This window comes from Ipomoea nil, unplaced genomic scaffold (assembly GCF_001879475.1).
Source record: "Ipomoea nil cultivar Tokyo-kokei standard unplaced genomic scaffold, Asagao_1.1 scaffold0878, whole genome shotgun sequence".
Lineage (NCBI taxonomy): Eukaryota > Viridiplantae > Streptophyta > Magnoliopsida > Solanales > Convolvulaceae > Ipomoea > Ipomoea nil.
The window spans coordinates 1,618,127-1,645,523 of NW_017617306.1; the positions used below are offsets into that span (position 1 = coordinate 1,618,127).

Consider the following 27,397-nt stretch of genomic DNA (forward strand, 5'->3'; position numbering starts at 1 on the left):
ATTAGCTCATGCCAAAAGACGGAGTTTTGAAATAAAAGACTTGGGAAACCCAAGTATTGTCTCGACCTGAAGATCGAGCTTCTCCTTGAAGAAGTTTTATACACCAGTTAGCCTACTTGAAAAATACCTTGAAGATGTTTTATATGGATAAGTATTATTTACTTATCACACCAATGATTGTCCAATAATCTCTTGAAGTAGATAAAAGACCATTTAGACTCGAAGATGATAATGAGGATATTTTAGGACTAGAAGTCTATTACTTCATTCCTATTGGAGCACTATTATTGAACTAGAAGTTCCATAATCGCATCAGGCCTGATATTGAATTTGCGATGAAATTGCTAGCAACATTTAGTGTTTCCCCCTACAATGAAAGTTGGAATGGTATTTAACATATCCTCCAGCACCTTCGAGGTACAAATATTTTGACATTTGTGTAAGAAACCAATATGTGGTTTTGATTGGCTATTTGGGCACTGACTCTTTTATTTGATCCCTATGATGCTAAGTCCAAAACTGGTTATGTTATATTTTTACCCCCAATGTCCCATATGAGGACAAATAAGATTGTGTTGCACAAGCAAGTAATAGTTTTGTTAAGGGGAACCTTACAAAACATGTTGCACCTAAATCCTTCTACACACATGAACTCTAGAAGAGTTGTAAAATTCTTGTTGCGAATGTTTTCCCCACTGAACAATCTTGCAGATATGTTCACTAAGTCTCTGCCTACATCCACTTTTGAATAATATGTTTATAAAATTGGGATGCATAGGCTTAGAAGATTGTTATCTTCAGGGGGAGCGACAACCCCTAGCTGTGCTAGAATGGACAATCTAGAGGACTTTTGATATCCTAAAGATTATGCTACGAAAGCATATGGTTGTACTCTTTTTCCCTTAGCTAAGTTTTTCCCACAGGGTTTTCTTAAGCTAAGGTTTTTAATGAGGCAACCGATGTTGGTGCACTTGAGTGGATAGTCCTGAAGACCCTTGAAATCTTGAAGACTATGCCCAGAAGGCTTATGGTTGTACTCTTTTCCTTGGCTAAGTTTTTTCCCACTGGGTTTTCTTAGGCTAAGGTTTTTAATGAGGCAACCGGTGCAACACATGGATCAACATACTTCGTGTACTCTTTTCCTCGTCTAGGTTTTTTCCACTGGGTTTTTCTAGCGAGGTTTTTAACGAGGCATGAGTATAGTTATTTAATGGCCAAGGGGGAGTGTTATAAATATTTTATTAGTGGCCATTAATCTTGAGACTCTCCATTTTCCTTCTACTTAATATATTGTTTATGTTAAGCATATGAAGGGTTGTATGGATTAGTATAAATACATGTGAAGGCTTAATGAAATAAAATACTCATGTTTGTGCTCTACATCTCGTGTCATTCTTCTCTTCTTACATCTCTACACTTTATAATCTTATATATATAATCTCCGGGTAATTACCGTGTAATAATCACGCAAGAACCAACGAGTTGATAGGCCGAATTACAACAATTATTATTATATTATTATTATTATTATTATTATTAAGAATCGCAGACTTCTTCTCCGTCAATGGCTATGATTCGAGTGAAGCGGTGAGCAGTAGAGTCTCCGATGATCAAGCAATTTTAGTGAGAAATTACGGAAGAATTTGGTTAAGAGAGAAATATAAATAGATGGTGAATTCGAGGAAAGAAGAATCAGTTTTTGCCCCGGACCAATTCCGGAGGCGATGGCAGAGATTTCCGATCGGCGAAGAAGATCTATACTTGCTCGGCAGCTTCGAAATTATTTGTTTGGCTTCGGTGAATTTACCTTGGCGACAACAACATTGTTCTGGGCAGCATCGTTTTTCCAGCACAACTCTGTTAGGCAACAACAATTCATTCACGTTTATTGTCTAATCCTTCCCTTTAGTTTTGATTATTTTTACTTTGCTTTGTGATAGTTTTTATTTAATAGAAATTCTTTCCCTTTTAGTTTTTATTATTTTTAATTGGCTTTGTGATGGTAATTTAGAGGTTATGTTTTGTGAGTTATTTGCTGTTAAATACATGATACAATTGCTATGGAAATTCTGCGTTAGTATTAATTTTATTATTGCCAACGAATTGAGTTTTATCTTGTGTTTTGCATATAGATTACTTGAGTTGAAATTTGGCAAATTTTATTCTTGTTCTTAGGCTATTTCATTCTGATTTTTATTTATCTCAATTGGTGCATGATAATTATTTGCTTAGATTTTTTTAGTTTTGATTTTAGCAATTAAATTAGCCTTCGTATTTATTTTGAGCATTTTCGTTAAGTTATTTTAACTTCAAGAATTCAAGTTATTGAATTGTTTAGTATCAATTCCTTTTGGGTTCGACCCTTGCGAAAGCACACTACTAAAATTGTCCATCAATTTTTGGCGCCGTTGCCGGGGAATTTGTTTACTCTGCAATTTGATTTAGTTCTTTTTTTTTTTTTTTTAAATAGTTAATTTTTAATTCCAAATGCTGCTTTATATTTGTTTTGTTTTCTACATGCTTTATTTGATTGTTAATTTGCTACTCTGGCTTTTGTTAATTGATTTATTTAATTTACATTTGATTTGAATCTGGTCTTTGATATTTTCTCCGTAACTCATTCCTTTTAGCTCCTAAATGTCAATTATTTTGCATTTAAGTTATCTTTTTATTTTATACTAGTTTTAGCTTTCCTTATTCCGTTATTTATTTTCCCCTTTCTTAATACTGCATGTTTTTTTTTCCAATCTCTTTATTATTATTGTCAATTTTTTTCCTTTTCCTTCAATTTAACCTTGTTTATTTATTTTCATTAGTCCATTTTACTTTCTCAAAATTCTTTTTCAGTCTTAAATCATACAAATATTTGAAAATTTTACATTTTAATATGTACTCTTTTTTGTCAAACCAAAATAATCATTTTAATAATGGTTTCGGACAGGTAAGTCTAATGAATGATTTTAATCAAAGGCCTGTGCAAGGCTCGTTTTACAATTCTTATAATTCGGGTTGGGAAAATCACCCTAATTTTTCTTGGGGTAATAATCAAAATGATTTTCAATCAAGTCATCGTATTTCTTGGGATGATAATCTAAATAATTTTCAACTCAATCATCATAATTTTTATTGTGATTATAATCAAAAAGATTTTCAACCAAGTCATTTTAATTTTTATTGTGATTATAATCAAAATGATTTTCAATCAATTGACACACTCTAACCTAAAAAACCATCTTTGGAGGATACTTTACAAGAGTTCATGCAGGATTGCAATATCCATGATTTCCAACTTAAAAAACAATCATTTTGCAATAGGCAACAAGACACACATGATCAATGGTTGCATATGCAACAAGAAACTTATGAGCCACAAGAAGAAGATGAACAACGATTCCAAGAAAATGAGACTTGTTTTAAAAGAATTGAAGCACATTTAGAGCAAATTGCTAAATTTGTGCAAGAGCATGTGCCAGGTAAGTTACCTAGTCAACCTGAAGAGGCTAAGGCTGATGATATCAATGAAAACAAGTCAGAAAATAATATGATTTCTAAACAAGATGAAATAATTAAAAAAATTGCATAATAATGTTGATGATATTATTGTTGAAAATGAGCCTCAATTGCATAAATATGATAATCTTTATGTGCCTCCCAAGCTTTATGTGCCCCCAATCCTTGTTGATGAAAGCTTTGAAACCACCCCTATACAAAATGAAGATTTTGAGGAAGAAGAGCCTTATGTACCACCCAAGCCTTATATGCCCCTGACTCTATTTCCAAATAGGCTCAAAAGTTGTGTGCCTGTAAGTGCAGTGCTACAACAAGAATTGCCCACAATCCCTTTGATGTTCAAAATGATAAATTGACCAAAAATGTGCTTGATGAAACTATTCAGTTTCCAATTTTTATGTCTATGAATTTGTTTGATAGAGCTAACAAGTGTTTTGCAGTTTAGGAGTTGAATTTTGCAGATGATGGTAAGTTGGGTTTTGATAAACTCCAAAAAGAAAATCTTTTGAATGGAGTTGATAAATTAGTTTCTTTTTGTTATTCTCACACTGCATGGCCATATGAGAATTCCACATATAAAAAATCTAAAAAAGGAGGACTCTCTTTGTCTTCTTTTCTTTCCTCTCACAACATTGGGGACAATGTTGAAAATAAGTGTGGGGAAGGGGTTCTACCCACAAATCATAGAAAACTAAAAAATTTCAAAATTTTTAATTTTCTTATGTTCATTTTCTTAAACCTTTTTATTTTAAAACTCTAGCATTAGTTGAACTTTACCTTTTATAAGTCTTTTAAATATTTGTTGATAGAAATAATGCATGTTTTTGTCAACTCTTAGTGTGTATATTGCTTTTGACTAGTTGTTAATTTCTTTAATTTTATAACTCTGTCAAAAAAAAAAACATAAAAAAACTAAAAAAAAACCCAAAAAAAAAACATAAATAGAATAGGAAAATCACAAATGCCCTTATGTGTTCTTTGCATTTTCTTTGATAGTTTTTATGTTGGTTTCACTTTATATTACCTTTTTCAAATTCTTAAATAATTCTTGAGTGCTATAAATTGAGGTAAATCTGGGGAAAACAACTATTGTTTTTGGGAGAAATGTTCATAGGGAGGATAAGGAGGCTGTTTGTGATACGTTGGGGATTCACGAATAGCAGCAGCAGGGGAAGTATTTGGGGCTGCCGGGTTATGTGGGTAGGAAGAAGAGAGAAATATTGGGGTTCATCCGGGAGAGGCTTAGGGCTCGAGTGATGCAATGGGGTAACCGGTTTTTATCCCGAGGGGGAAGAGAGGTCCTTTTGAAAACTGTTCTTCAAAGTATTCCGAATTATGCAATGAATGTTTTTCTCCTTCCCATTGGGTTGAGTGATGAGTTAGAACAGATTATGAATTTTTTCTGGTGGGGGTGCAAGAGAAGGGAACGAGGGGGGATAAGGTGGAGTAGGTGGAGTGACTTGTGTGCCCCAAAGAAATATGGGGGGATGGGGTTTCGACGTGTGCGTGAGATGAATCTTGCTATGTTGGGGAAGCAGGGTTAGAATTTTATTACAAAACCGGATGCTTTGGTAACAAATGTCTTTAAAGCACGATATTTCCCAAAATGTTCGTTTCTAGAAGCAAATAGAGGATCTAACCCTTCATTTGTGTGGTCCAGTATTCGGGAAACCCAGGATTTGATTAGACAGGGAGTGCGGTGCAGAATTGGGAATGGGGAGAGAACGAAAGTTTGGGGTGATCCGTGGCTCCCAGATGAGGTGAACCCGTATATTACTACCCCAGTACAAGAATATTTGGGGGATCCCGTGGTGAGTTCCCTCTTATGTGTGAATCAAAGAAGGTGGGATACGGGGGTGGTGAGGGATGTTCTATGTGAGCGGGATGCCAATTTAGTTTTGAGTATACCTATATCATCTAGGGGTAGGTGTGACTCTTTATATTGACACAAAGAGCAAAATGGTCGTTATTCTGTTAGTAGTGCGTACCGTCTTGCGACAGGGGAATTGGGGCAGGAAGAGGGGGTAGTGTGGAGGGGGCTGTGGTGGCTGAACATACCACCAAAAATAAAATGTTTCTTTTGGAACTTGTGTACTATGCGGCTTCCCACAAAGGATGCTCTTTTGATAAAACAGGTTCAATGTGATTCAATTTGTGTTTTGTGTGGTAAGGCAAATGAGAGTATTGTGCACCTATTTGCAAATTGTGAATTTGCTCATCAATGCTGGCAAAAGTTGAATGCTGATTGGGTTATGTGCTATACCCATTCTATTATGGCTTGATTGAGGAGATGTGGACTGTGTTACCAATTATAATGCTTGAGCAGGTTGTGATGGTGGCTTGGGCAATTTGGGAAGCTCGAAACGGGAGGGTATGGCAGCAGCGAGTGTCGGAACCAGGAACTATAGTGAGGCTTGCGTTGCTGTATGAGGAAAATTGGAAGGCGAATAGAGAGGAGGGCGACAACATTCATACCCCTGTAGCTGATTTCCAGATTGAATATTCTGCTCTCCAAAATTCTGGTGATGTCAGAATTAATATAGATATTGCTATGGATTATGCTGCGCACAGAATGGGTTTTGGGTGGAGTGTGACCGATGGGGATGATACGGTGCTGGGGTGGTTATGTTTGCAAAGGAGGGGTGTTTTATGGTGAAGGAGGCCGAGGCAATGGGAGCTCGGGAAGCTTTAAGCTGGATAAAAGGAAAGGGTTGGCCGAGGGTCGTGCTGGAGACGGATGCAAAACTGGTGACACAAGCGCTTACTGGGGGTGCCAATATCTCTCCGTTTGGTTCTATTATTGAAGATGTTCGTGAGCTGCTGGATCAATTGCCTATGGTCACGTTTCGCCATGTGCACCGTAGTAAAAATATGCTGGCTCATTCTTTAGCAAAAAGAGCTCTTACTTGTTTAGGGGATGATAGAATTGAGATGTTTGATTTTATCCCTCGCTCTGTTGGTAAACACTTATGTAACAGCTCTTGATTTTATTGAAATATGGTTTTTTTCTTCAAAAAAAAATAAATTGTGGTTTAGTGTGTTGGTTTAAGGATCATCTTTATGACATAAGTGAAGTGATAAAAATAAAGATTAAATAAAAAAATTATTTTAAAAAAATAATAAATGAGTTTTATTTATTTATTTATTTTGTTTGCAATAATTTCAGAGATTCTACTCCGCTGAATCAGCCACCTACACATGTACCATAAATAAATAAATAAGTGTCGTGGTCTGGTTTATGAGTACACATAAAATTGAAAACCCAAACAAGTCTGGCGTAAAATGACGAGGTTTTTGGGAAAGTTCTCTTTGGAAAAAGTCAAAATAGAAGAATAATGAGTGAACTTTGGAAGAGACGAGCAATTGCATTTCAATTTTAATAAATGCCTTGATTCTGATTTTCTTCATGTTTTGCACCACAAATATACCTATTATCATTGTCTTTTTGGGGAAGGAAGACAGGTGCACAGAGCCAAAGCACTAAAACTGCAGTGAAGCACACCAAGAGAGAAGTGGCAACAAGAGAAAACATAGATAACGTCAATTAATAGGGTTTAATTTTGTGTTGTAAGAACACGCCAATTAATAGACTTTGTATCGTAAGAACTATGCATGGGGTACTATCCAGTGAAGGTGCTACCCTCTAAAAGAAAGCAAACCACAGTCTACAACATGTGAACAAGCTAGATTGTAAAATAAGGCAAACCACTGTCTACAACATGTGAACAAGGTTGTAAAAGAAAGCAGACCACAGGTTACAACATGTGAACATGGTTTCCACTGGTTTTCTTCCTTAAGATGCAGAATGCTCAATTCCAAGAGTTGGCGAGTCGCAAACATGCAGCAAAGTGCAGATGTCATTTGTTATTGGGAATTGCTCGGCGTTCATCAGAATCGAAGGGGCATATTCGAAAACCAGTTTCTTGCACTGTCAAATTTATCATGAAAATGAGATTAGTAAGCCACATCAACCCAAAAATTATGAACAACATTATTCCAAATGGCTCTTGTTAAGTGATGTGTATATATGTATATATATACATCACTAGGGAATTCATGAATAAAATGTAAATACTTAAAATATATCAATAACATATGCTATTTTATGTAGGGAGTATATTTTATTACAACTCTCACCTTTGTTGAAATTTTTTTAGCAGAATCACAAGCCCTCAGGAACAGCTGAAGTACTTCAACCTGAAAGATTACACGGATAAAGTGATATAAAATATGCATTTGATATTATAAAAGTGAACCAAACTAATGCAGGCCGGATCGAACAAATTCTCTTTTGAACAAATATGAACCAAAAATATATGAGCATATATAGATAGTATACCTGTGTGTCTGGATTTTTCAACTTCTGTATGGCCCCCATAACAGCACGATGACATAAATCACAGCTACTATTGGATGCATATTGAGAAATGGAAACAACTCCTTCACAGAGATGGACCGATTTGCACAAAGTTTCAGGGTCTGAGGAGGAGATCTCTTCCACAATTTCAAAGCACTGTTTGCAGAATGGATAATATATATTAATTCAATTTTCAATACTGGTAATGGTAAAAGGAAAGTTATAAATAATAAAAGATCAATAACTTCAAATTTAATTTAAAGATATTATGGCAGATCAACAGTTGTAAATTTTCCATCACTCAAAGCTCATTCTAAGCTTTCACAACTTATCTAGCAGAAATGTACCAGATAGCATATCAACAAAACATTCTCTATCTGCTTTTGTTGTATGTAGTATATATGTGGTATGTTGTTAAGTAGATTGTTGAATTGTTTCCGGATAAAATACCTGTGGAAACAAGTCAAAAAGCGCATAGCAGAGACTGTAAAGGGTCTGATAATTCTCCGAAAAGTACGTGATAACGTTAGATGCAATTTGTTTACACAATGAGCACTGATCTTCATTTCCGCTGACTTGAACTTGTTCCTCTGTGGATGTAAGCAAAAACTAATATAATGTATTCCATAATCTCATTCAGCAGTTACATTTATTTATCGAAATGACTCAAGAAACTGGCCGGATATTCCAAATTGATAAAAGTGCACAAGCAAGCAAAAGAGCCTTAGCTTGTATAAAATATTTAGTAGGATCTCATTTTAAAATTTTCATTTAGACGAATAAGTGATTGTTAGAAACTAAAAATTCTTAAAAATATTAGTGTTTCTAACTTTCAAATCTCCATGATAGATGTTAAAAACCAGAAGTTCGTTGTTCGATCTACTATACAGTAGTGTTTGTCAACAAACCATATAGAGATAATAACATTTTATTATGAGGATATGGAAGTGAAAAATAACCAATTAAAATGGATTGGTTAGTACCTAAGGATTGTGTCTTAAGGTCAGCAGCTGCTAAATCTTTTGCACTACAGCACCAGCTGCTAATAGCAGCTAGTACAACAACAACAACAAAGCAGAGCCTTCTATCCATGCCTCCTGAATCAAAACAAATATTCATTAATTTTAAACTTAACAGCATGCAAACGAAAGAAGAGATAGAAAGATTTGAACTTAATTAACAGTCACCATCTACTGTTTATTGTATATTTGATAGTCATAGTCTGTAATATGCTTAATTTATCATTATTTTTCTGACTTATATTTCTGTTACTCAAAATTAGGATCAGAACCTTCTATCTTGTTAAACCATTGAAAAATTAGCATTTACAATCTAAGATACTTAAAAAGATTATATTTTGTAAATTAATTCACTCAAAATCAGTATTAAAACCTGTGTTGGAACTCAAAATTTCCAACACAAGTATCATACAATGATTGATCAAAATGCTATGCTGAAATAAATGAAGATAAACACCAAAGTTTAACATGAACTACGATCAAAATGTATCATGCATTTAGAGATATAAAGTGTTGCAATTGAAGCAATGAAAAGAAATCACTGTATAGCGTACAGAGAGTGAGAGAGAATCAGTGAGAGTGAGAGAGTGATTGCTCTTCCGTGGGTGGCGCACTTTAAATAGTGAGAGACTGAGAGTGATTGCTTTTTCATTGGTGGCACGTGCTTCAATTGTTATACCATGTTATGTTATAGGAAACCTTGATACACAAATTTTGTACCGTAAATTAATATATTTTGTATTTACAATTAACCGTTTTTGTACACATGTAAACAAATAATTTGATAATTGCTGACGCATAATATGATAGCTATAAGTATAGAAACTATCAAACTGCAGATATAAAAAGTATCAACTATAAATACAGAATCTAACTTGATAATTGCTGACACGTAATATAATAACAAGTACAGAAACTATCAATTGCAGATAGACAAAGACTATGTGCAACGAACTTGACTTAGTGGTATAATTCTATTAGAATTTTAATTACTATAAAAGTATGAATTATTCTCGTATTTAAGATTTTTTTTATTGTATTAGAGATTTAATAAAAATAGAGATTGAGAAATACTATAAGATTGTATCATTGATTCATTGTACATCAAAATATTTAATTTTAAAAATGAGTAGTGCATGCTTAAAAACATTACATAAATTACAAAATATTATAAATATATTCTGTCACATTCTATTTAAAGATTATGATATTGAAAAAGCACGTAAGTCTTGAATGCAAGATTTAGCTTAAGAAATTAATTTTATCTCAATTATAAAGCTGGACTAGATAGAATCCTACTCCAGGTAATAAAGAACATAAAAAAGAGAGCAGTAAAAGAAAGCATGCACCAGGAAATATTCACGCAGTTCGGGGCCTCACTCCTATGTCTGCGGGGCCACTCACATCAACCAAAATCTACTATGATAAAAAGGAGTACAAGAGGAGAGTTAATTACACACTAAAGTATAACCTATAACTACTCCAGAGCCTACTTCAGTGGATCCGATGTGCAGGCTATCTTCATTGCTTCATGATCTTGTTACGAGTCTTTCTTCACACTCAGCAATACAGTATATATTTGGAATAATTGAACAATGAATTTCAGAGCAAAAACATATCAAAGAGTGTGTGAAAAATACTAACCAAAGTAGCATTTTATATAGGTAATAAAGGTTCCTTCGATCCACAAATCAAGCACTCTTTCCTTCCTTGATTTCGGCTGCTCCAATTGATTTAGATCTCCTCCATGATAGGGTCTTGACTGAATAAAAGATTTGAAGAAGTTTCATACCTCCTGGATTACTTTCTTGCGTTGATCCAGTCAACTACTTCAGACGTTATGATTAATCTAGCAACTAATCCAGAACTACTTTGACAAGTAATCTAAGCCAATATTAAGAGGTTTAAATGTGCAACATTTTTACACTTACAGATATATTTATGTTAAATATTGTAGAATTTTATATCACTTATATTCCATAATTCGAATTAGAGAAGTAACTAAGTTAGAATGAGGTACTCCCTTATAAAGTTATAATTCCTATAAAAACATCTTGAATCTAAGTAATTTTGATGAATAAGTTTTTTTTTTTTTTGTTTTTTTGTTTTTGAAAAAAAAAATAATGATATAGTATTACAATCTATCATCATTGTGGGTATTTTAATTTCTTAAAATAGTAGCCGCTCAATTCAAACTAATTCCATGAGGATTATGGAATGAAATCTGAAGATAGTGATTAGTTTTCCGTTCTCCTTTCGATAACAATTAGGTGGCACACTTAAATTTCAGTAATATTTTTATTTTTATTTTTACTAGTATTTTTGCCCGTGCAATGCACGACCTATTGTTGCTGCTTGTTGACTACTGAGGGAGTGAGGGCCTGAGGTGCGAACAGCGATGGGTGAGAGTCTGCGAGAGGGCCGAACGACAACTCGCTGGTGTGGACTGGAGGGCTCCTCGCTAGTCGCTACTGTCGTGCTGCGACTGTGGTCTGTGGACACTAGGCGAACTGGCGTGCTGGACTACTGGGCGGTGGCCGGTAGCCAGTGGCGGAGGCGGAAGGCCGCATGCGATGAGGCGAATTGGCGAAGAGCAGAAGACTGCGTTTAGATAATAGATCTAGGGTTTTCCGTTTGTGTTGTGTGGTGACTGCGCTGCGTATGAGTGTCTGACTAAATGTAAATGAGATTAAATCTCTAATATATATATATATATATATATATATATATAATAATAATAATAATAATAATAATAATAATAATAATAATAATAATGGCGGGCAGCCCGCAGCCTGCCAGGCCTGCATCGCCAAGCCCGCGGGGCGGGCAAAAGAAGCCCGCGGGGCGGGCAAAAGAAGCCCGCTCTTTAGCGGGCTTGTATTTTCAAAACCCACCCCCTACCTAAGTAGGGGGCTGGACTGGTTTGCCCGGTGGACAAAGCTCGTTTTGATGGCTCTAACACCATGGCGTCCAAAGTTGGGATTTAATGATGAGTTTCTATGAAGGTTTGCTGGAAAATTCAAGGGTCTTAGTTGATGCTTTTTCGAGTGGGTCATTCATTGTTTTGGAATAAACTCAAGCCAAAAAACTGTTAGAGAAGATTGCTATGAATGAATCAACATGGTACTCGTATAGATCTTCACAAAAACCTGTAGGAGGCCTACATGAAGTGGAGCAACTTTGAGTCTTGTCAGCTAAGGTGGATAATGTAGCTTCTTTGGTCCAAAAGCTAGCCCAAATCACTCTTCAAAAGCAGATTGTGAGATATGTTTCTACTCCTTCTACCCCTTTGGGTCAAGCTTTGATGTGTGATCTTTGTGGTGGTGGGCACAATTTAGGAAAATGCCTTAATGATTCTAGTTCTCAACCTCCCATTGAGCATATTAATTTGGTGGGATACAATAGGCCACCACAACAATCCTTTCAACCTCAAAGGGCCTATAATCCAAATTCCTCAAGGAACCACCTAGGTTTTTCATGGAGCAATCCAATGGGGTCTGCTTATCCCCATCATTTTAATAGTAGAGGACCGCCAGGTTTCCAAGGGCAACAATTCCAAGGTATGCAGTCTCAACCTAGACCTCTTTTACTAGCTTTGGAGGCTCCACCTCAACCAAATTTGGAGGCCACGATGAGTATGTTGCTAAAATCTCAATTACAAAGTGTAGAGAGATTTAAGCAAGTGAACTGAGAGGTTGGATCAATTGCGTGCTCACAATAGGATGCTAGAAAATCAACTTGCCAATCAAGCCTCAACTTCTAGCACCACAGTGACTAGGAAGTTGCCGGCTTGTGTTGTGGGCTCCGGTCAAGAAAGAAAGATGGTTGGGTGATGGAAGCAAAAGAAGGAAGGTGGTAATGTGAAGTCTCGCCACTCCAAGGATGGAGATAAGAGTTGGCGCCACTTAGGAGATAAATCCCAAGATAAGTCAAAATACTCCTCAAGAACTCAAGGAAAAGAAATTGCCACAACAATATTCTTGAATTTACTACTATCAAAGTTGTCTTCCAAACAAAATAATAGCAAGGATATTTATACACTTTAACCAACCCCTACATCAATGGCTTTTAAGTTCAAAATGAGCTATTCTAGTGCTATACTAGCTTAAAAGGTGCAACTAGCCACAAGACTAGGATAACTAAGTCAACTAGGTTTTATAAAAAACTAAATTCTAAATGAATTTAGGATTTATAAGCCTAATATGGACTTTACAAATTAAATAGCATAGGGACGGTCTAAAATAGTCTTAAACTTTTATTTGCAAGAAAAAAATACTCGATTTATAAGGTATGAACCTCCACTCGATCTTTATTATTCAAATTTATGCCTGAATCAGATTGACCACCTTCAATTCAACTCCATCTTCATATTCTTGATTAGTTTCACTTACTCCTTTAATAAGGCCATTCAAAGCTTCATGAAATATCTTCGCACTTGCTCTCGTCATTGGACCTCCCAAGGTTTGCAAAGGATCTGTTTCTTTGTTCTCATCCTCATAGTTTTCCTCAACAACTTTCCCCTAGAACCCAAGGGAGCATGTCAATGCCATTGTCACAAGGAGTGGAAAGATTCTTGGAGAGCCATCTCTTCTAATTGAAACATCAATTCCAAATAAAATCGTTGTTGTGAAGATTGAGGAGGAAGAAGTTGAACAAGCTGTCTTGACACCAAAACCACAAAGTCATGATGAGGTAGAGAAGCCCGTGAGAAGGTATGAACCACCCTTGCCCTTTCCTCAAAAATTTCAAAAGCAAGCAAAAGAGAGTAGATGGAAAAAGTTCTTGGAGGTGGTAGAGAATTTGAATGTTTCAATTCCTTTACTTGATTTGTTTTCTCATGTTCCATCTTATGGAAAATTTTGAGGGATATTCTTGCTAAGAAGAGGAAATATGTGGAGCAAAAGATGATTGCTATGGCACAAGAGTACCGGGCTTTGACACCTGGTATAGGAAAAAATGTATTTAAACATAGAGATCCAAGGAAATTCACAATCCCTTGTCTTATTGGAGGCCGTCCGATTAAAGGATCCCTTTGTGATCTAGAGTCAATGTTAGTGTTATGCCTCTATCTCTTCGCCAAAAGTTGAAATTGGGAGATCCAAACCCGATTCGACTTACATTACAATTCGTTGATCACTCCACTACGAGCCCTATTGGAATTCTTGAGGATGTCCAATCCGTGTGGACAAGTATTTTGTGCCTTGTGATTTTATTGTGATAGCTACTCAAGAGAATCCCGATATTCCAATCATTTTGGGGAGACCTTTCTTGGCCACAACTGGAGCACTAATTGATGCAAGAAAGGGATCAATGATCTTAGATTTTGGGGAAGAAAAAGTGGAATTCAATGTTCTTGATGAGCAAAAGTTACTGATAGCGTAAATTGAACCGGGGGTTACGATTACACTACGAATACGTATGTTTGTGAACGAGTAGAATGAAGCGCTCGACGGTCAGCCGGTCGGTCGGTCGGTCGGACTACCGGGCGACGACTGAGCGGTCCGAGGCTAAGTAGTATTGCAACTAGTAAGTAATAGGTTACAAGCGGATTGCTATTACAGGGTGAAGGGTACAAGTAGTAAGTAGTAGTTGTTATGATGAGATGAAAATGAGATATGAGGAGGAGGTCCTCCTATTTATACTGTTTGAGTCGGTCTACGCATTTAATGCGCCTGCTGCAAGTGGATCGACATGGCGTCTTCTCGTTGGCTCAGCCAGGCGGTCGTTCTGCAGCTATGCGTAGGTTGACTAATCGATGAGGCGGGGCCGTCCTACCTGCAAGCTGTCCATCGCCGCCCTGCAAGTGCAAGTTGCATCCCAAAACTTGTCGTGCAAGTTACGTTTTCGGCGCTGCAGGCTATGTCATCTTGCATGCCGACCGGTCACCCTACGGTAGACCGGTCGGGTGACTTTCCGCCAGGGCGACTCCAAGGGTGATCCGAGAGCATATTCTCTTGTCACGAGGCCTATCGGTACGAACGATACGGTTGACCACAAGTGATTTGGTCATGTTGGGATGACGACCGCAACGGACCGGTCGGATGGCTTTTTGACAGACCGGCTATACGGATCAATCTTTTGTACGTATTTACCCATCACGAGTCCCCCACTTCTTGAATCCGCGAGAATCGTCGGGTTCGAGGAGTGAGAACTATTTCCTCCGTAACTCTTCCCATCAGCTTGTTACGAACAAGGTGCCACCCGGTCGTCCTATCGTAGGGTGACCGGTCGTCCTACTGCACTCCTTCCGGTCTATAATTTAATTTATCAAAAATTTCCACAAGTCTCGATCGAACGGTGCATGCACGTGTTGTGACACGTGTCACAATTTGGCCTTCCACGTAATCGGGCCAACCCTTCAACTTCCAAGCCCGTTACTCTCTTATAAATAGTCCCCTTAGTTTCTTTTTTTTTTTTTTTTTTCATTTTTTACTCTCACTTTCCCTGGCTAACTGATTTTTGAGATTTTCTTCATCCTGCAAGGTAAAAAATCTTCTCCTTCCTTTCTTCTTTCCCTTTCCTTCCTTTTTATTTTTTCTTCTTCCTTGCTGTCCGACCGAAACCCTAAACTTTTCCAAAGAAAAAATTATTTTCTTCTTTCTTCTTGTTGCTCCGTTGCATCGCATCAGCTAACCACCTGCTCCTTTTGCCGACCGGCCGACCGCTCGCCCAAGCCTCCTGGTGCGCTTTCTTCTTCTTTTCTTCTTCTTTAACAAACTTTTACATGCATGATTCCTTTGCTTTGCTAAAGTCAACATAAAAAATACATGTGCCTAATTCTTACATATGCCACAAGGTATGCTACTTCTTTTTGTTTTTTGTTTTTTGTTTTTTTTTTTTTTTTTTTTATTTGCTTAATTATACATATGTTTATGTGTCTTGTTTTCATAGTGCCACCATGCATATTCTTTTCTCTTTCTTTTGCTTTTTCCATACATGTATGCATAAGCATATTTTCAAAGAAGAATATATGCATGCATGAGAAGAATATATGCATGCATGAGTAGTTGTTGTTGCTGCTTTTGCTGCTCTCTTTCTCCGCTTCATGATTTTTTTTTTTCAATTTGGCCGAATGCCAAAATTAAAATTTTGTTTGTTGTGGCTTTGTTGATGGTTGACCAGCTAGCGTACTAGATCGGTCGATCAGTCAATCCCATCTGTCTCTTTTTTTTTTTTTTTTTTTTTTTTTTTGAATGGAAAATAAACTTACTCCGTACAAAACTGAGCAAAGTGCTGCGTTGTGAGACCATGTTTGCAGCCTTGTCGACCAGTCAATTTTGGTAGACCGAACATCCAATTGCACTTTTGTGTAGACCGACCATCCAATCGCATTTTTTGTAGACCGAACATCCAATTGTATTTTTGAAGACCGATCGTCCAATTGCACTTTTTGTAAATCGAACGTCCAATTGCATTTTTTGTAGACCGAACATCCAATTGCATTTTTTGTAGACCGATCGTCCAATTGCATTTTTTGTAGACCAATCGTCCAATTGCATTTTTTGTAGACCAATCGTCCAATTGCATTTTTTGTAGACTGTCCGTCCTATTGCTAAACCGATCGGCCATGCGCCAACTGTTGTAGTTGTTTCCTTGCTATTGTCATTTGTTGGTGCTACCTAGTTGATCAATCGACCGCCAACCGGTCATCTCACCAACCGGTCGACCGACTGACCGATCACTCCGCCATCCGGTCGATCGTCCGGATGGTTGACCGGTCGGTTGCTCCACTCATCTTGGCTCCCATTAGTTTTGCTTCATCAAAGTGTATTGATCTCCTTTGATTGTAACATAGCTTTGAGATTTAATTTGATCAATTGCTGATTTCTGCTTACCAACTTTTATTCTTTTTGATTGCGCAGCATGTCATCGGATGATAGTCAGAATCTCTCCGCCCGCGACTATGATGACGAGGAAGTCGAGGAAATTAGTGATTCAAAGGGGTCGTCATCGGGTCCAGAAGGTGATGGGTTTGCTATCCCCGCTCGCCCGGTTGGCGAGCGACCGGCCAGGGCATGTCCAGCTGTCCCTGTACGGTCTGTCTCGTCGAAGGCAACTCAAAAGAAGAAAAAGAAAATGCACGAGAAGGAAAGTACCTCATCCAAACCCCAAGGGTCGTCAGTCAGCAAGCCCAACATGTCGGGTGCCAAATATGTCACTCTGGACCCTGCAGGTGCTAGTGACACCCCTCTGAACTTGTCCACCAAGGATGTGGACTTTATCAAAGAACATTTTGGAGCGGAGGTCACATACAACATTGACTGGAGCCTCCCCCACGTCATAAGTTGTCATTGCAAGAGGTGGATAGGCGTTCATCTTGACTCCTTGAAGGCCGGCATGCAGATTCCACTTGATCCATTTCTAGTCGCATTTGTGAGTTACTATGGTATAGTGCCGAGTCAAATAGCGCCGAACGGTCACCGCATACTCGCATGCTTCCCTCAGATTTGCCAACGGCACCAAGTCCCCTGCACAATCGACCTCTTCAATTTTCTCCATCTCGTGAAACCTTTGACGAAGTCTCAAGGCAGCGGCTTCGTTATGATCCAGTGTCGCGGGGCAGTCGGGAAAATCAACGATCTGCCGGACAGTAACCGCAATTGGAAAGGGAAGTTTTTACGAGTTAGGCTGGATGATGAGCCGCCATTCACAAACAAGTGGTCGTCGCGGATGCGTAATTGCGTGTGTCCGCCCGAGACTCCAGAGATCCTTGATGCTGTCGAGAAGATCGGATCCGAGTCTTATCTTTGGGAGGTTTATCACTCTTCGGATGCCTTGAAAGCGGCTCAGCTTCCTCGCCCGACCTACGAGCCATTGGGTCGCTCCGTCACAAGTGGTGGGTCGGTCGAAATATCGCGACCTGTTTCCTTTTCACTTCTAATTCTTTTGTTTGTTTTGTCTCTTGTTGCGCAGGTCAATCAGCAATGGCATTCGACGATAATCTAGAAAAGATGTTAGATGCAGCAGGGAAGGCTTCGCCAGGTAGTAAAAACAAGCGGAGTCTGAAGGTTGTTCTGAAGAGGACGACCGCCTCTTCCGGGGATCACCATACTGCCGACCGAACACCTGTCGGCCCCCATCCGTCTGACTCCTCTGCTGCTCCGATTCAGACTAAATCAGCCGGGAAACGTCCTCTAGGTGTGGCGGAGGTCGAGCCATTCTCGAAAGTCCAAGCTGCTGACCCTAAAAGAGCCCGGGTATGCGAGGAGGCGCCTCCACTTGCTAAAGCACTTACCCAAGGCACGACCAATCTGCCGAAGATGTTCAATCTGTTGTTCCAGCTGAATCCTCCACCTGAGCTCCTAACTCATGGATCGACCGACTCCCTGGGAGGGCAAGTTGCCCATCACTTGGCCCTGGTACTTACTCCGGCTACCAGCCGCTTCCCGCTCTTTCCTTGCTTTCTCTTTTCTTCGTCTGTCAATGTTACCTTCCTTATTGATTTGTGCACAGGTCAGGCTGCTATTAGAACTGCTGAGTTGTTCATCCGGGCTAAATGTGAAGCCATGGGGCATGACTCAGAAGTGTATAAACTTGAGGAGAGGGTGAGGAGCCTAGAGGCTCAAGTGGACTCCTGGAATCAGTATCCTGGTTCTGCCCCGTTTTTCCAGAAAGCTGCTGAGCTTTACCTTTCCCGACCGGCCGAGCTACCTGACCTGGCCAAGTCACTTTGTTCATCCGAAGACGCCGTTGTCTCCTTCCTTCAAGCATTGTGCCGTGATCCCGTCGGTCTGCAGGTAGTGCGCAGGGCGACCGCCTGGGGTTACCAAAGGGGCAAGCATGCCATGCAGGTGTCTTTGCACCAAGCTCTTGAAGAAACACTTCTCGCAGAGGATTGGGAACAGGTCCGTACCGGGCTACCTAGAGAAGTAGGGCCACCAGCGAATCCCGAGGCATTTATTGATCCACCGACCGACCCCCTCTACTGCTGCTTCTCGGAATCAAGGTTCTTGATTGTGATGTGATGTGATCTGTAGTTGTCTTTTACCTTTCCTAGACTTTTTACTCCTCGTTCTCGGGAGGCCGACCCTGTTCTTGTGTCGGTCAGACTATGCCTCATTTGCTTATGTGTTATCTATTTCCTTTGCTCTGTATTTACTACTTGTGATTTTCTATTCTTCATGTGTTGATCCGACTGACCGTCTTCCCTTCACCCTGTAAATACATAGTAGCTAAACCGCATGGGTAGGGCTTAAGCCTAAGCCATACAGGATACCCGATGGGTAGGGCTTTTTCCCGTAAACTAAAAAGCGGGTGACCATTAGACATGTCAGACCGACCGGTCGAGTGTGACCGTACTGGTTGGTTTGAAGAAATCATCCGGACAAAATCGTGTAGGTAAGGCCAGGGTAATTCTACCGGGCCAAACCTCAAACGAAAGAGTCGGGGAAATAAGTGAACTTAATCACAAACTCAAATAGACAAAGTCGTGCAGGTAGGGCCGGGATGATGTGACCGAGCAAAACCTCAAACGACAGGGCCGGGAGAACAAGTGAACTTCATCACAAACTCAACTGGACAAAATCGTGCAGGTAGTGTCGGGATAACTCGACCGGGCAAAACCTCAAACAGTAGGGCCGGGAAAATGAGTGGACTTAATCACAAACTCGACCGGACAAAATCGTGCAGGCAGGGCCGGGATAACTCGACCGGGAAAAACCTCAAACGACAGGGCCGGGATAAACGAGTGAACTTAATCACAAACTCGACCGGACAAAGTCGTGCAGGTAGGGCCGGGATAACTCGACCTGGCAAAACCTCAAACGACAGGGCCGGGAAAACAAGCTGGCCGACCGGCCCTTTTTTTTTTTTTTTTTTTTAAGGAGCCACTTGAAATGTTCGGAGTGAGGTCGGAAATGATACAACGACATTAAGAGGGAAATTTTCTATTTAATCATCCGAGTACAAGTAATATAATAGTCACCCTACACTACTTGTAAAATTTCATGAGGTGCTCGGAGTTTCATACTCGGTCGATCAGTGGACCGGACAGGGTCTCTAATTTGTAAGTGCCAGGTCGGACAACTGCCGAGACTTTGTAGGGTCCTTCCCATTTCTTAGCAAACTTTCCATGGTCGGTAGGTCTACTTGCTTCCCTTCGCCGGAGTATCAAGTCACCTGCTTGGAAATAGCGTGGTTTCACCCGACCGTCATGGTAGGTTTTGGCGGCCTTCTGGTACTCAACCATCCTCCGTGCCGCCATATCTCTCTTCTCATCAATAAAATTTAGCTTTGCACCTTGCAACATCATTTTCTTTTGGCTGGTAGTTCTTTTCCCGAGCAGTAGGGAGCCATGCTTCAATTGGCACTCTCGCTTCAAATCCGTAGGCCAACGAAAAAGGTGTTTCGTTGGTCGCTCGTCAAGGAGTGGTTCTATAGGTCCAGAGAACATACGGGAGTTCCTCCACCCAGCCTCGACCCGCGCTTTGCAACTTCTTCTTTAGTCCATCAAGGATCGTCCGATTGGTGTTTTCCACCTGTCCGTTGGCTTGCGGGTATGCTACAGCTGCTCGAGTGTGTCTGATGCCCAGCCGAGCCATAAAGTTTTTGAATGGCTGGCTATCAAATTGCGTCCCATTGTCAGTGATCAAGTAGTCTGGAACTCCAAACCGAGTGATCACCTTTTCCCAGAGAAACCTTTGGCATTGCTGTGAGGTGATGGTTGCAAGTGCTTCCGCCTCCACCCACTTGGTGAAGTAGTTGATGGCTACGATCACATATTTCTTCCGGCCGGCCGTCATTGGGAACGCTCCGATCAGGTCCACTCCCCATCTCGCAAAGGGTATTACCTCGCTGATCGGTTGGTAATAAGTGGCCGGTCGGCCAGGCAACTTGTGGAAATCTTGACAAGTAACGCATCGACAAACGTACTGCTCGCAATCCAAGTTGATTGAAGGCCAATAGTACCCTAGCAAGATGATTTTTTGTGCCAACGTCCTTGGTCCCTGGTGGGCGGAAAAAATTCCATCATGAACTTCTTCAATCACAATTTTAGCTTCGTCATTGGTCAGACACCTTAAGAGTGGTCCGCCGTACGACTGCTTGTAGAGCTTCCCGTTGACCAACTGGAAACGCGGTGCTCTCAATTTGACCTTCTTTACCCTGGTGGCGTCATCCGGTAGAGCGCCATTGGCTATGTAGTTCTTCAGGTCGTACATCCAATCTGGCTCGCTTATTTCGACCGGTCGGACCTCAATGATGTCAATGCTTGGCGAACCGATTTCTTCAATCCGTGCGATTTTGGACACGTACTCTGGGGCTTCCTGGGTCAATTTGGACAGCATGTCGGCGTCCGTATTCTCTGTTCTGGGCACTTGGATCAACTCATACCCGTCAAACTGTTGTAACAATTCCAGCGCAATGTCCTTGTACTGTATCATCTGATCCTCCTTTGCTTCGATCGTGTTGGAAAGCTGACCGATTATCAATCGAGAATCTGATCGTATCCTCAGTCGGTCGGCCTTCATCTGTCTGGCCAACCGTAGTCCGTCTATGAGTGCTTCATATTCGGCTTCGTTGTTGGTGGGTCGAAATTTGAAAATCAAAGCATGGTAGACTTTGAAACCTTCTGGGGAAGTGAGTACTATTCCTCCTCCGCATCCTTTCTTGCTGGACGACCCATCAGTAGAGGTTTCCCACCATGGTTCCTCCAGAGCAGTCGGTCGGTCTGGCTCCGGGTCTCGCGCAGTGCACTCTACGATGAAATCGGCCAATGCTTGTGCTTTGATTGCAGGGCGCGGCTTGTACTCAATCGCAAACTGGGTAAGCATCATAGCCCACTTGATCAATCGCCCCGACGATGTTGGGTTCCTGAGAATCGTTCCGAGCTGCTGGTCAGTCAAAACTACCACCGGGTGAGCTTGGAAGTAGGCTGCAAGTTTCCTGGCGGTCACCCAGAGTGAAAATGCGGTCTTCTCAAACTTGGTGTATCTCAATTCCGCTCCCTGGAGGGCTTTGCTGACGTAATAGATTGGTTTTTGGACTCCTTTGGTTTCCTCTCGAACGAGCACCGAGCTGACCGCCCGATCGGACACCGCCAAGTAGATGAACAAAGTTTCTTCTTCCTCTGGCTTGGAAAGGACTGGTGAGGAGCTCAAGTAGGCCTTCAGGTCTTCAAAGGCCGACTGACATGCTGGTGTCCATTCGAATCCATTGGATTTCTTCAATATTTGGAAGAAAGGTAGAGATTTCTCAGCTGATTTAGACAAGAAACGACTGAGTGCTGCTAGCCGACCGGTCAGTCGTTGAACATCTTTGACCGACCGGGGGGGGGGGGGGGTTGCATCTCTATTATGGCTCTGACCTTCTCGGGGTTTGGCTCGATACCTCGCCCTGTCATCATGAACCCCAAAAATTTTCCTGTCTGGACGGCGAAAGCACACTTACTTGGGTTCAGGCGTAAGTTGAAAGTCTCCATCACTTTGAATGCCTGAGTCAGGTCGGCTGGGTGGCTCTCCTTCGATCGGCTCTTGACGAGCATATCGTCAACGTATGCCTCCATGGTCGACCCGAGCAACCCCTTGAACAACTTGTTTACCATTCGTTGGTAGGTGGCCCCAGAGTTTCGTAGACCGAACGCCATTACCACGTAGCAGTACACTTCGTCAGGGGTATATGAACGCAGTCTTCTCTTTTTCTTCCTTGCACATGAAAATTTGATGGTATCCTTTGAAGGCGTCCATGAAACTTAGCAGCTCACACCCGGCCGTTTCGTCAACCATCTGGTCGGGATTTGGTAGTGGGTATGGATCCTTCGGGCAAGCTTTGTTTAGATCAGTGTAGTCTACGCACATCCTCCACGTAGGGGGTTTGGGCGCGAGTACTACATTTGCTAGCCACTCCTGGTAGAGCACTTCTCGGATGTGTCCTACCGACAGGAGAGGGATATGGTATGGATCCTAGCGTCTTCGCGGTCGGACTGCTTGACTGCTTGTACGTAGCACTGACGGGAAACTCGCTGGTCTCCACGAACCACTCCGATCCCGTTTGGCGTGTGGAATTTCATGCATAGGTGGTTCATTGATATGACGGTGGCCTCTTGGGAGATACCCGGTCGACCGAGTATTGCGTTGTGAACACATTTTAATTTGACCACCACAAATTCCATGATAGTCCTCAAGATATTCGGCCGGACACCTAATTCCACATTCAAACTGATGACTCCCTCTGCCTCTATGGAGTCGCCGGTGAAACCTGATAGCGGGGTTCGAATAGGAGTCAGCTGGTCGGTCGTCAGACCCAACCGGGTGAAAACGTTGAAGTACAAGATGTTCACCGAACTTCCTGTGTCAACTAGCACTCGCTGGACATCCATCTCATTGATGTCCATCGTGACGAAAAGTGAGTCACTATGGGCTTCCCCATGCATGGGAAGATCTTCATCTGTGAAGAAAATCGGCTCTACACGCTTCTTTTTCTCCCGGGGTTCTGAGTGGACCGACCCGACATACAAATTTCTTGCCCATTGCTTCCTTTGACGTGAAGAGTCTCCGCCTTCTGAGCCTCCATAGATGACGTTGATTACAGGTTTCTTTCCGGTCGCCTTATCGTCAGATGACCCATGCAGACCGGGTGCCTTAGATTGCTCTTTAGGGTTCCTTTTCCACACATTTTTCTTGAACTTCTCCTTGTCTCGTTCGTTCTTTTTCACGAACTGATCCAACTCTCCATTCTGAATGAGTTGTTCAATTACCAGGCGTAGGGCTATGCATTCTGCCGTGTCATGGCCTTTGGTCTTATGGAAAGCACAATACTTGTTCTTGTCTGTTCCTTCAGGTATTGGTTCGGGCGGGTGGACCAGGTTGCACTGTTCGGCATACTGCAAAACTTCCACTAGGGGAGTGTAACACCCCGTGTTACGGCCTTCAATCCCGGATTAATTATTAAATTAATCCCGTTAATAATAATTAAATATGATTTAATTCGGTTAGGTTTCCTTTAATTAATTAATAAGGTCCACCATGAACCGTGGACCCTTGCCTAAATTAGAGTCCTAAGCCTATTAGGAATAAAGAAAGTAAACCCTTTACTATTCAGATTCTAATTAGGAATCCTAGACCTAGTTATCTATTAGGAATAAAGGAAGTAGGCCTTTTACTATTCAGACTACGATTAGGATTCCCTTTAATTAATTAATATGGTCCACTATGGACCATGGACCCTTATCCCTAAACCCAATCCTTAGTTCCAAAAGGAATAGAATTAGCAAGCCCATAATATTAGTTCCTAACCAGGACTCCTAAATATATAAATAGGGGACTTAAAGAGGCACCTAGAACCCCCCACCACAATAAACGACTCACCACCCCAAAGAGCTCCAAGAATTCCCTTAGAAGAAATCAAGAAAGCAAGAAAGCTTAAAGAAAGACCCTTCATAGCCAAGGAATTAATTAAGGCTAAGAGGTAACCCATGTCTCAACAAAACCTATTTTCATAGTTATGATTTCCCCGTAGGATTTCCCCATATTATTGTGTATTGATGATTTGTGATGTTATTTTTAATGATTGATGGGATAATTCCATGGGTGATCTTGATATCGGGAGATTCTTGATAATTATGGTGTTCTTAACGATTATGTGGAATTCTTGATGATTATATGTTGCTCTTGATAATTGTATGGCATTCTTGATGCTTAGGTGTTATTTATACAGAATCTTGTAATTAGAAGACGAACCGTATTCTTGTTGATATAAAAGTTATTAGAACCCTTGGTTGAATCGTATGATATTATTCTTGGTATAACGGGTGGGGAAATCGCATGTTTGGGTGACAATTATGTTTAGAAAAGCATGATAGGTTATGTGCCGTACGTTTCTCGTATTTGATCTGTTAATTGTCTACGTGTTGATCGTTAATTGCGTTGTAAAGTGTCTAAGCATGGTTTCGGGTTCCACAACGGTTCCCGGGGCGTTTTGTGTATAAAGAGTCAGTGGGGGGTAGGTGGGGGGGTAGGGGACCCGCCACCTACCCGCGGTCAAAGAGGGCAGTCCCGGCAGCGGGCAGCCGGCGGGCGGGCAGCTGCCCGCCGGCGACCCGCTGCCCGGAACAGTGTTACCGACGGGCAGCCGGCGGGTGGCCCCCCACCCACCGGCTACCCGCTGGAAATTCCCATTCGGGACCCCGGCCTCCCCGTTTGATGTTTTCCCCGATCCCCGTGGTGTCCAAACGGACTCCGTCTATCGTGCCTATGTCTAGTTGGATATTTCGGGTACCGTTCGTAGGTTGTATGAGTCTTATATATTGCATGCTAGTTGAATTGGTACCCCGTTGACCTAGGTGGAAGAAGCATGAACCCCTTAGGATTATTCTTAGTATGTGAAGGATCACGCATAGGTTTTGTTATACGTTTTCTCCCCCTTCCCAAGGTGTTAATGTGGGTTGCATGTGCTTGCTATGTGTTATGTGTGCATGATACCCCAATTCGGTTGCGATCGGATTGGTTATTCCTGAGCTGCGGTTCAGAAGCTGGCTGCGGTCAGATTTACACTCTTGGGCTGCGGTCCACCATTTGGTTGCGATCAAACGTTTCCACATGAGCTGTGGTTCATACTTTCCTGGCTGCGGTCAGATGACATTCTCTTGGGTTGCGGTCCACTGTTTGGTTGCGATCAAACATTATGATGAGCTGCGGTTCATCGGTCGGTTGCGATCGACCCCTCCGTGTTGCGATACGGGGCAGGTTGCTGCGGGGCCGTGTCAGAGCTATATGCACTGACCCTCATGTAGGGGCATGCGATTGGTCCTGTGGCGCCAACAAAGTGTGCAATGTGATGAGATATGGATGAGTTATGAGTATCTTGGGGGATGTGACTATGGGATTTATGCTGGGGATTGTTTATGTTGGGTTATGATTATTATTTGTGCTCAGCTTTATCTGTCTTGCCTGTTGTGGACTGTATACGCTTGTTATAGCTGTTGCTTGTGTCTAGCCTTATCTGTCGAGTCATTCCCGGTTTTAAAAGCTAGAGTTCGTAGGATATATCTTCATGTTCAAAATGGTTTTCGTATATCTATATATATATATATCTATATGTATTGTATTTCAACGCGTTGGAGTGGGTTACCAGCATCTCTCGCTGAATAGATATATTAGGCTTTCAGGCACAGAAGAGTAGACACTGGAGCGCGCTAGAACCATGAAGCATAGTAGTAGATAGTTTCCCTTTCGGCCTGCGTGCCACGTTATGCATTCACTTTGTTGAGGATATTAGTTAGTTAGCCTGTGCACCTGAGTTCTCTAGCTCAGGTGTGGCATAGCACCCCGTACTCTTTATATTATGTTTTGGGATTTAATGAGATTTTACCTTCTTTATATAAGTTTCAAAAGTTTCGAAAATCGGGGGTGTTACAGTCTGGTTAACGGAGTGAATCGCGGTCCGTCTTCTGGTCGACCACGTTGCTTGAAACGTTGTCGGTCCCTCCTTGGGTCATGATTTCTATCCCGACTGACCGGCTGCTCGTCCCGTCTCTTGGCCAAGTTAGCCTCTGTGGCGTCGGCATGGTGTCGGGCCCGGGTGATTGCTTCCTCGTAGGTCTTAGGGGGATTAACGATGAGGTCGTAATAGAGTGCCCCGGAGCGAAGTGACGTCAGGAAGGCGTGGATTGCCGCCTGATCTTCCATTGGCTCTACCTGTTCGACCTCACGATCCCACCTTTGTAAGAAAACGGACAAGGCTTCTCCCACGTCCTGCTTGACTGGATTAAGATAGGTGTATGGCTTCTTTTTCAATCTGTTGACTGCGAATCGTCTCACAAATTTGTCAGCTAGCTGGCTAAAATTTCCAACCGACCGTGGCTCCAGCATTCTAAACCACTCGGCCACTTTTCCAGCCAAGGTGGCAAAGAAGGCTCTGCATATGACTGCGTCGCTCACTCCTAACATCAACATGTTGCCATAATACATATCGATGTGTTCTTGAGGTTCAGACCGCCCGATGTATGTTCGCATCATCGGGATCCTGAGATCTTGCGGGTAATGCGCGTTCATGACGTCGTCGGTGAAAGGAGTCGAGATTAGCGGAGTGGGTGGCTCTTTACTTGCGCCGTTTTTTTCACGGAGTTCTTGCTGTAGACGGTCTATCCTCTCTTGCATCCTGGCTAGCTGACGGCGAGGAATATCTTCTCTGCTCGGGTGTCTTTCTCTTATGACCGGTTGGTCACCGACCCGACCGGCTAGCCGGCCAGTCCTGCCTCCTTCTTTGAATCGCGATGCGCTTCCGGTGCTGCTTCCTTCTGTCTCCGTGGTCCTTCGGAATTTTTGTCTTGAGCGGTATTGGTTGTCTTGGGGTCCCAACCGAGACCTTACACTTTTCCGTATACGATCAAGAGCACTCCCACGGTGAGGGGCGTCGGGGTGATGATTACCTTGGCACTCTTCTCGGATAGATCTCCGCGACCGATCTGCTGACTGGATTTCTTCAGGGTCACGATCTGGGAGTTGCGGGCACTGGTGCTCTTAGGGTGGTTGAGCCACCGGTTGATGCTGCTCCACGACTGGAATTTGGGAGGTCA

General features: G+C 41.6%; 4 protein-coding genes across 4 annotated transcripts; 1 reads left to right on the forward strand and 3 right to left on the reverse strand.

Annotated features, from left to right (window-relative positions):
• Positions 1 to 5,800: 5,800 nt before the first annotated feature.
• On the forward strand, positions 5,801 to 6,495 carry LOC109179176. The gene is made up of 2 exons (XM_019328737.1): positions 5,801 to 6,121; positions 6,169 to 6,495. Exons 1-2 carry the CDS (start codon positions 5,801 to 5,803, stop codon positions 6,493 to 6,495), a joined length of 648 nt encoding a protein of 215 aa, XP_019184282.1.
• Positions 6,496 to 7,027: 532 nt separating this feature from the next.
• On the reverse strand, positions 7,028 to 9,464 carry LOC109179190 (prosaposin-like). Its single transcript, XM_019328750.1, has 6 exons — positions 9,441 to 9,464; positions 8,851 to 8,964; positions 8,318 to 8,457; positions 7,850 to 8,023; positions 7,648 to 7,707; positions 7,028 to 7,438 (listed from the first exon to the last, which is right to left on the reverse strand). Exons 2-6 carry the CDS (start codon positions 8,957 to 8,959, stop codon positions 7,304 to 7,306), a joined length of 618 nt encoding a protein of 205 aa, XP_019184295.1. The 5' UTR covers positions 8,960 to 8,964; positions 9,441 to 9,464; the 3' UTR covers positions 7,028 to 7,303.
• Positions 9,465 to 20,246: 10,782 nt separating this feature from the next.
• LOC109179177 lies at positions 20,247 to 22,468 on the reverse strand. Its single transcript, XM_019328738.1, has 2 exons — positions 22,190 to 22,468; positions 20,247 to 22,046 (listed from the first exon to the last, which is right to left on the reverse strand). The coding sequence occupies exons 1-2, from the start codon at positions 22,466 to 22,468 to the stop codon at positions 20,247 to 20,249; spliced, it is 2,079 nt and encodes a 692-aa protein (XP_019184283.1).
• Positions 22,469 to 22,753: 285 nt separating this feature from the next.
• On the reverse strand, positions 22,754 to 26,978 carry LOC109179178. The gene is made up of 2 exons (XM_019328739.1): positions 26,337 to 26,978; positions 22,754 to 23,692 (listed from the first exon to the last, which is right to left on the reverse strand). Exons 1-2 carry the CDS (start codon positions 26,976 to 26,978, stop codon positions 22,754 to 22,756), a joined length of 1,581 nt encoding a protein of 526 aa, XP_019184284.1.
• Positions 26,979 to 27,397: the final 419 nt, after the last annotated feature.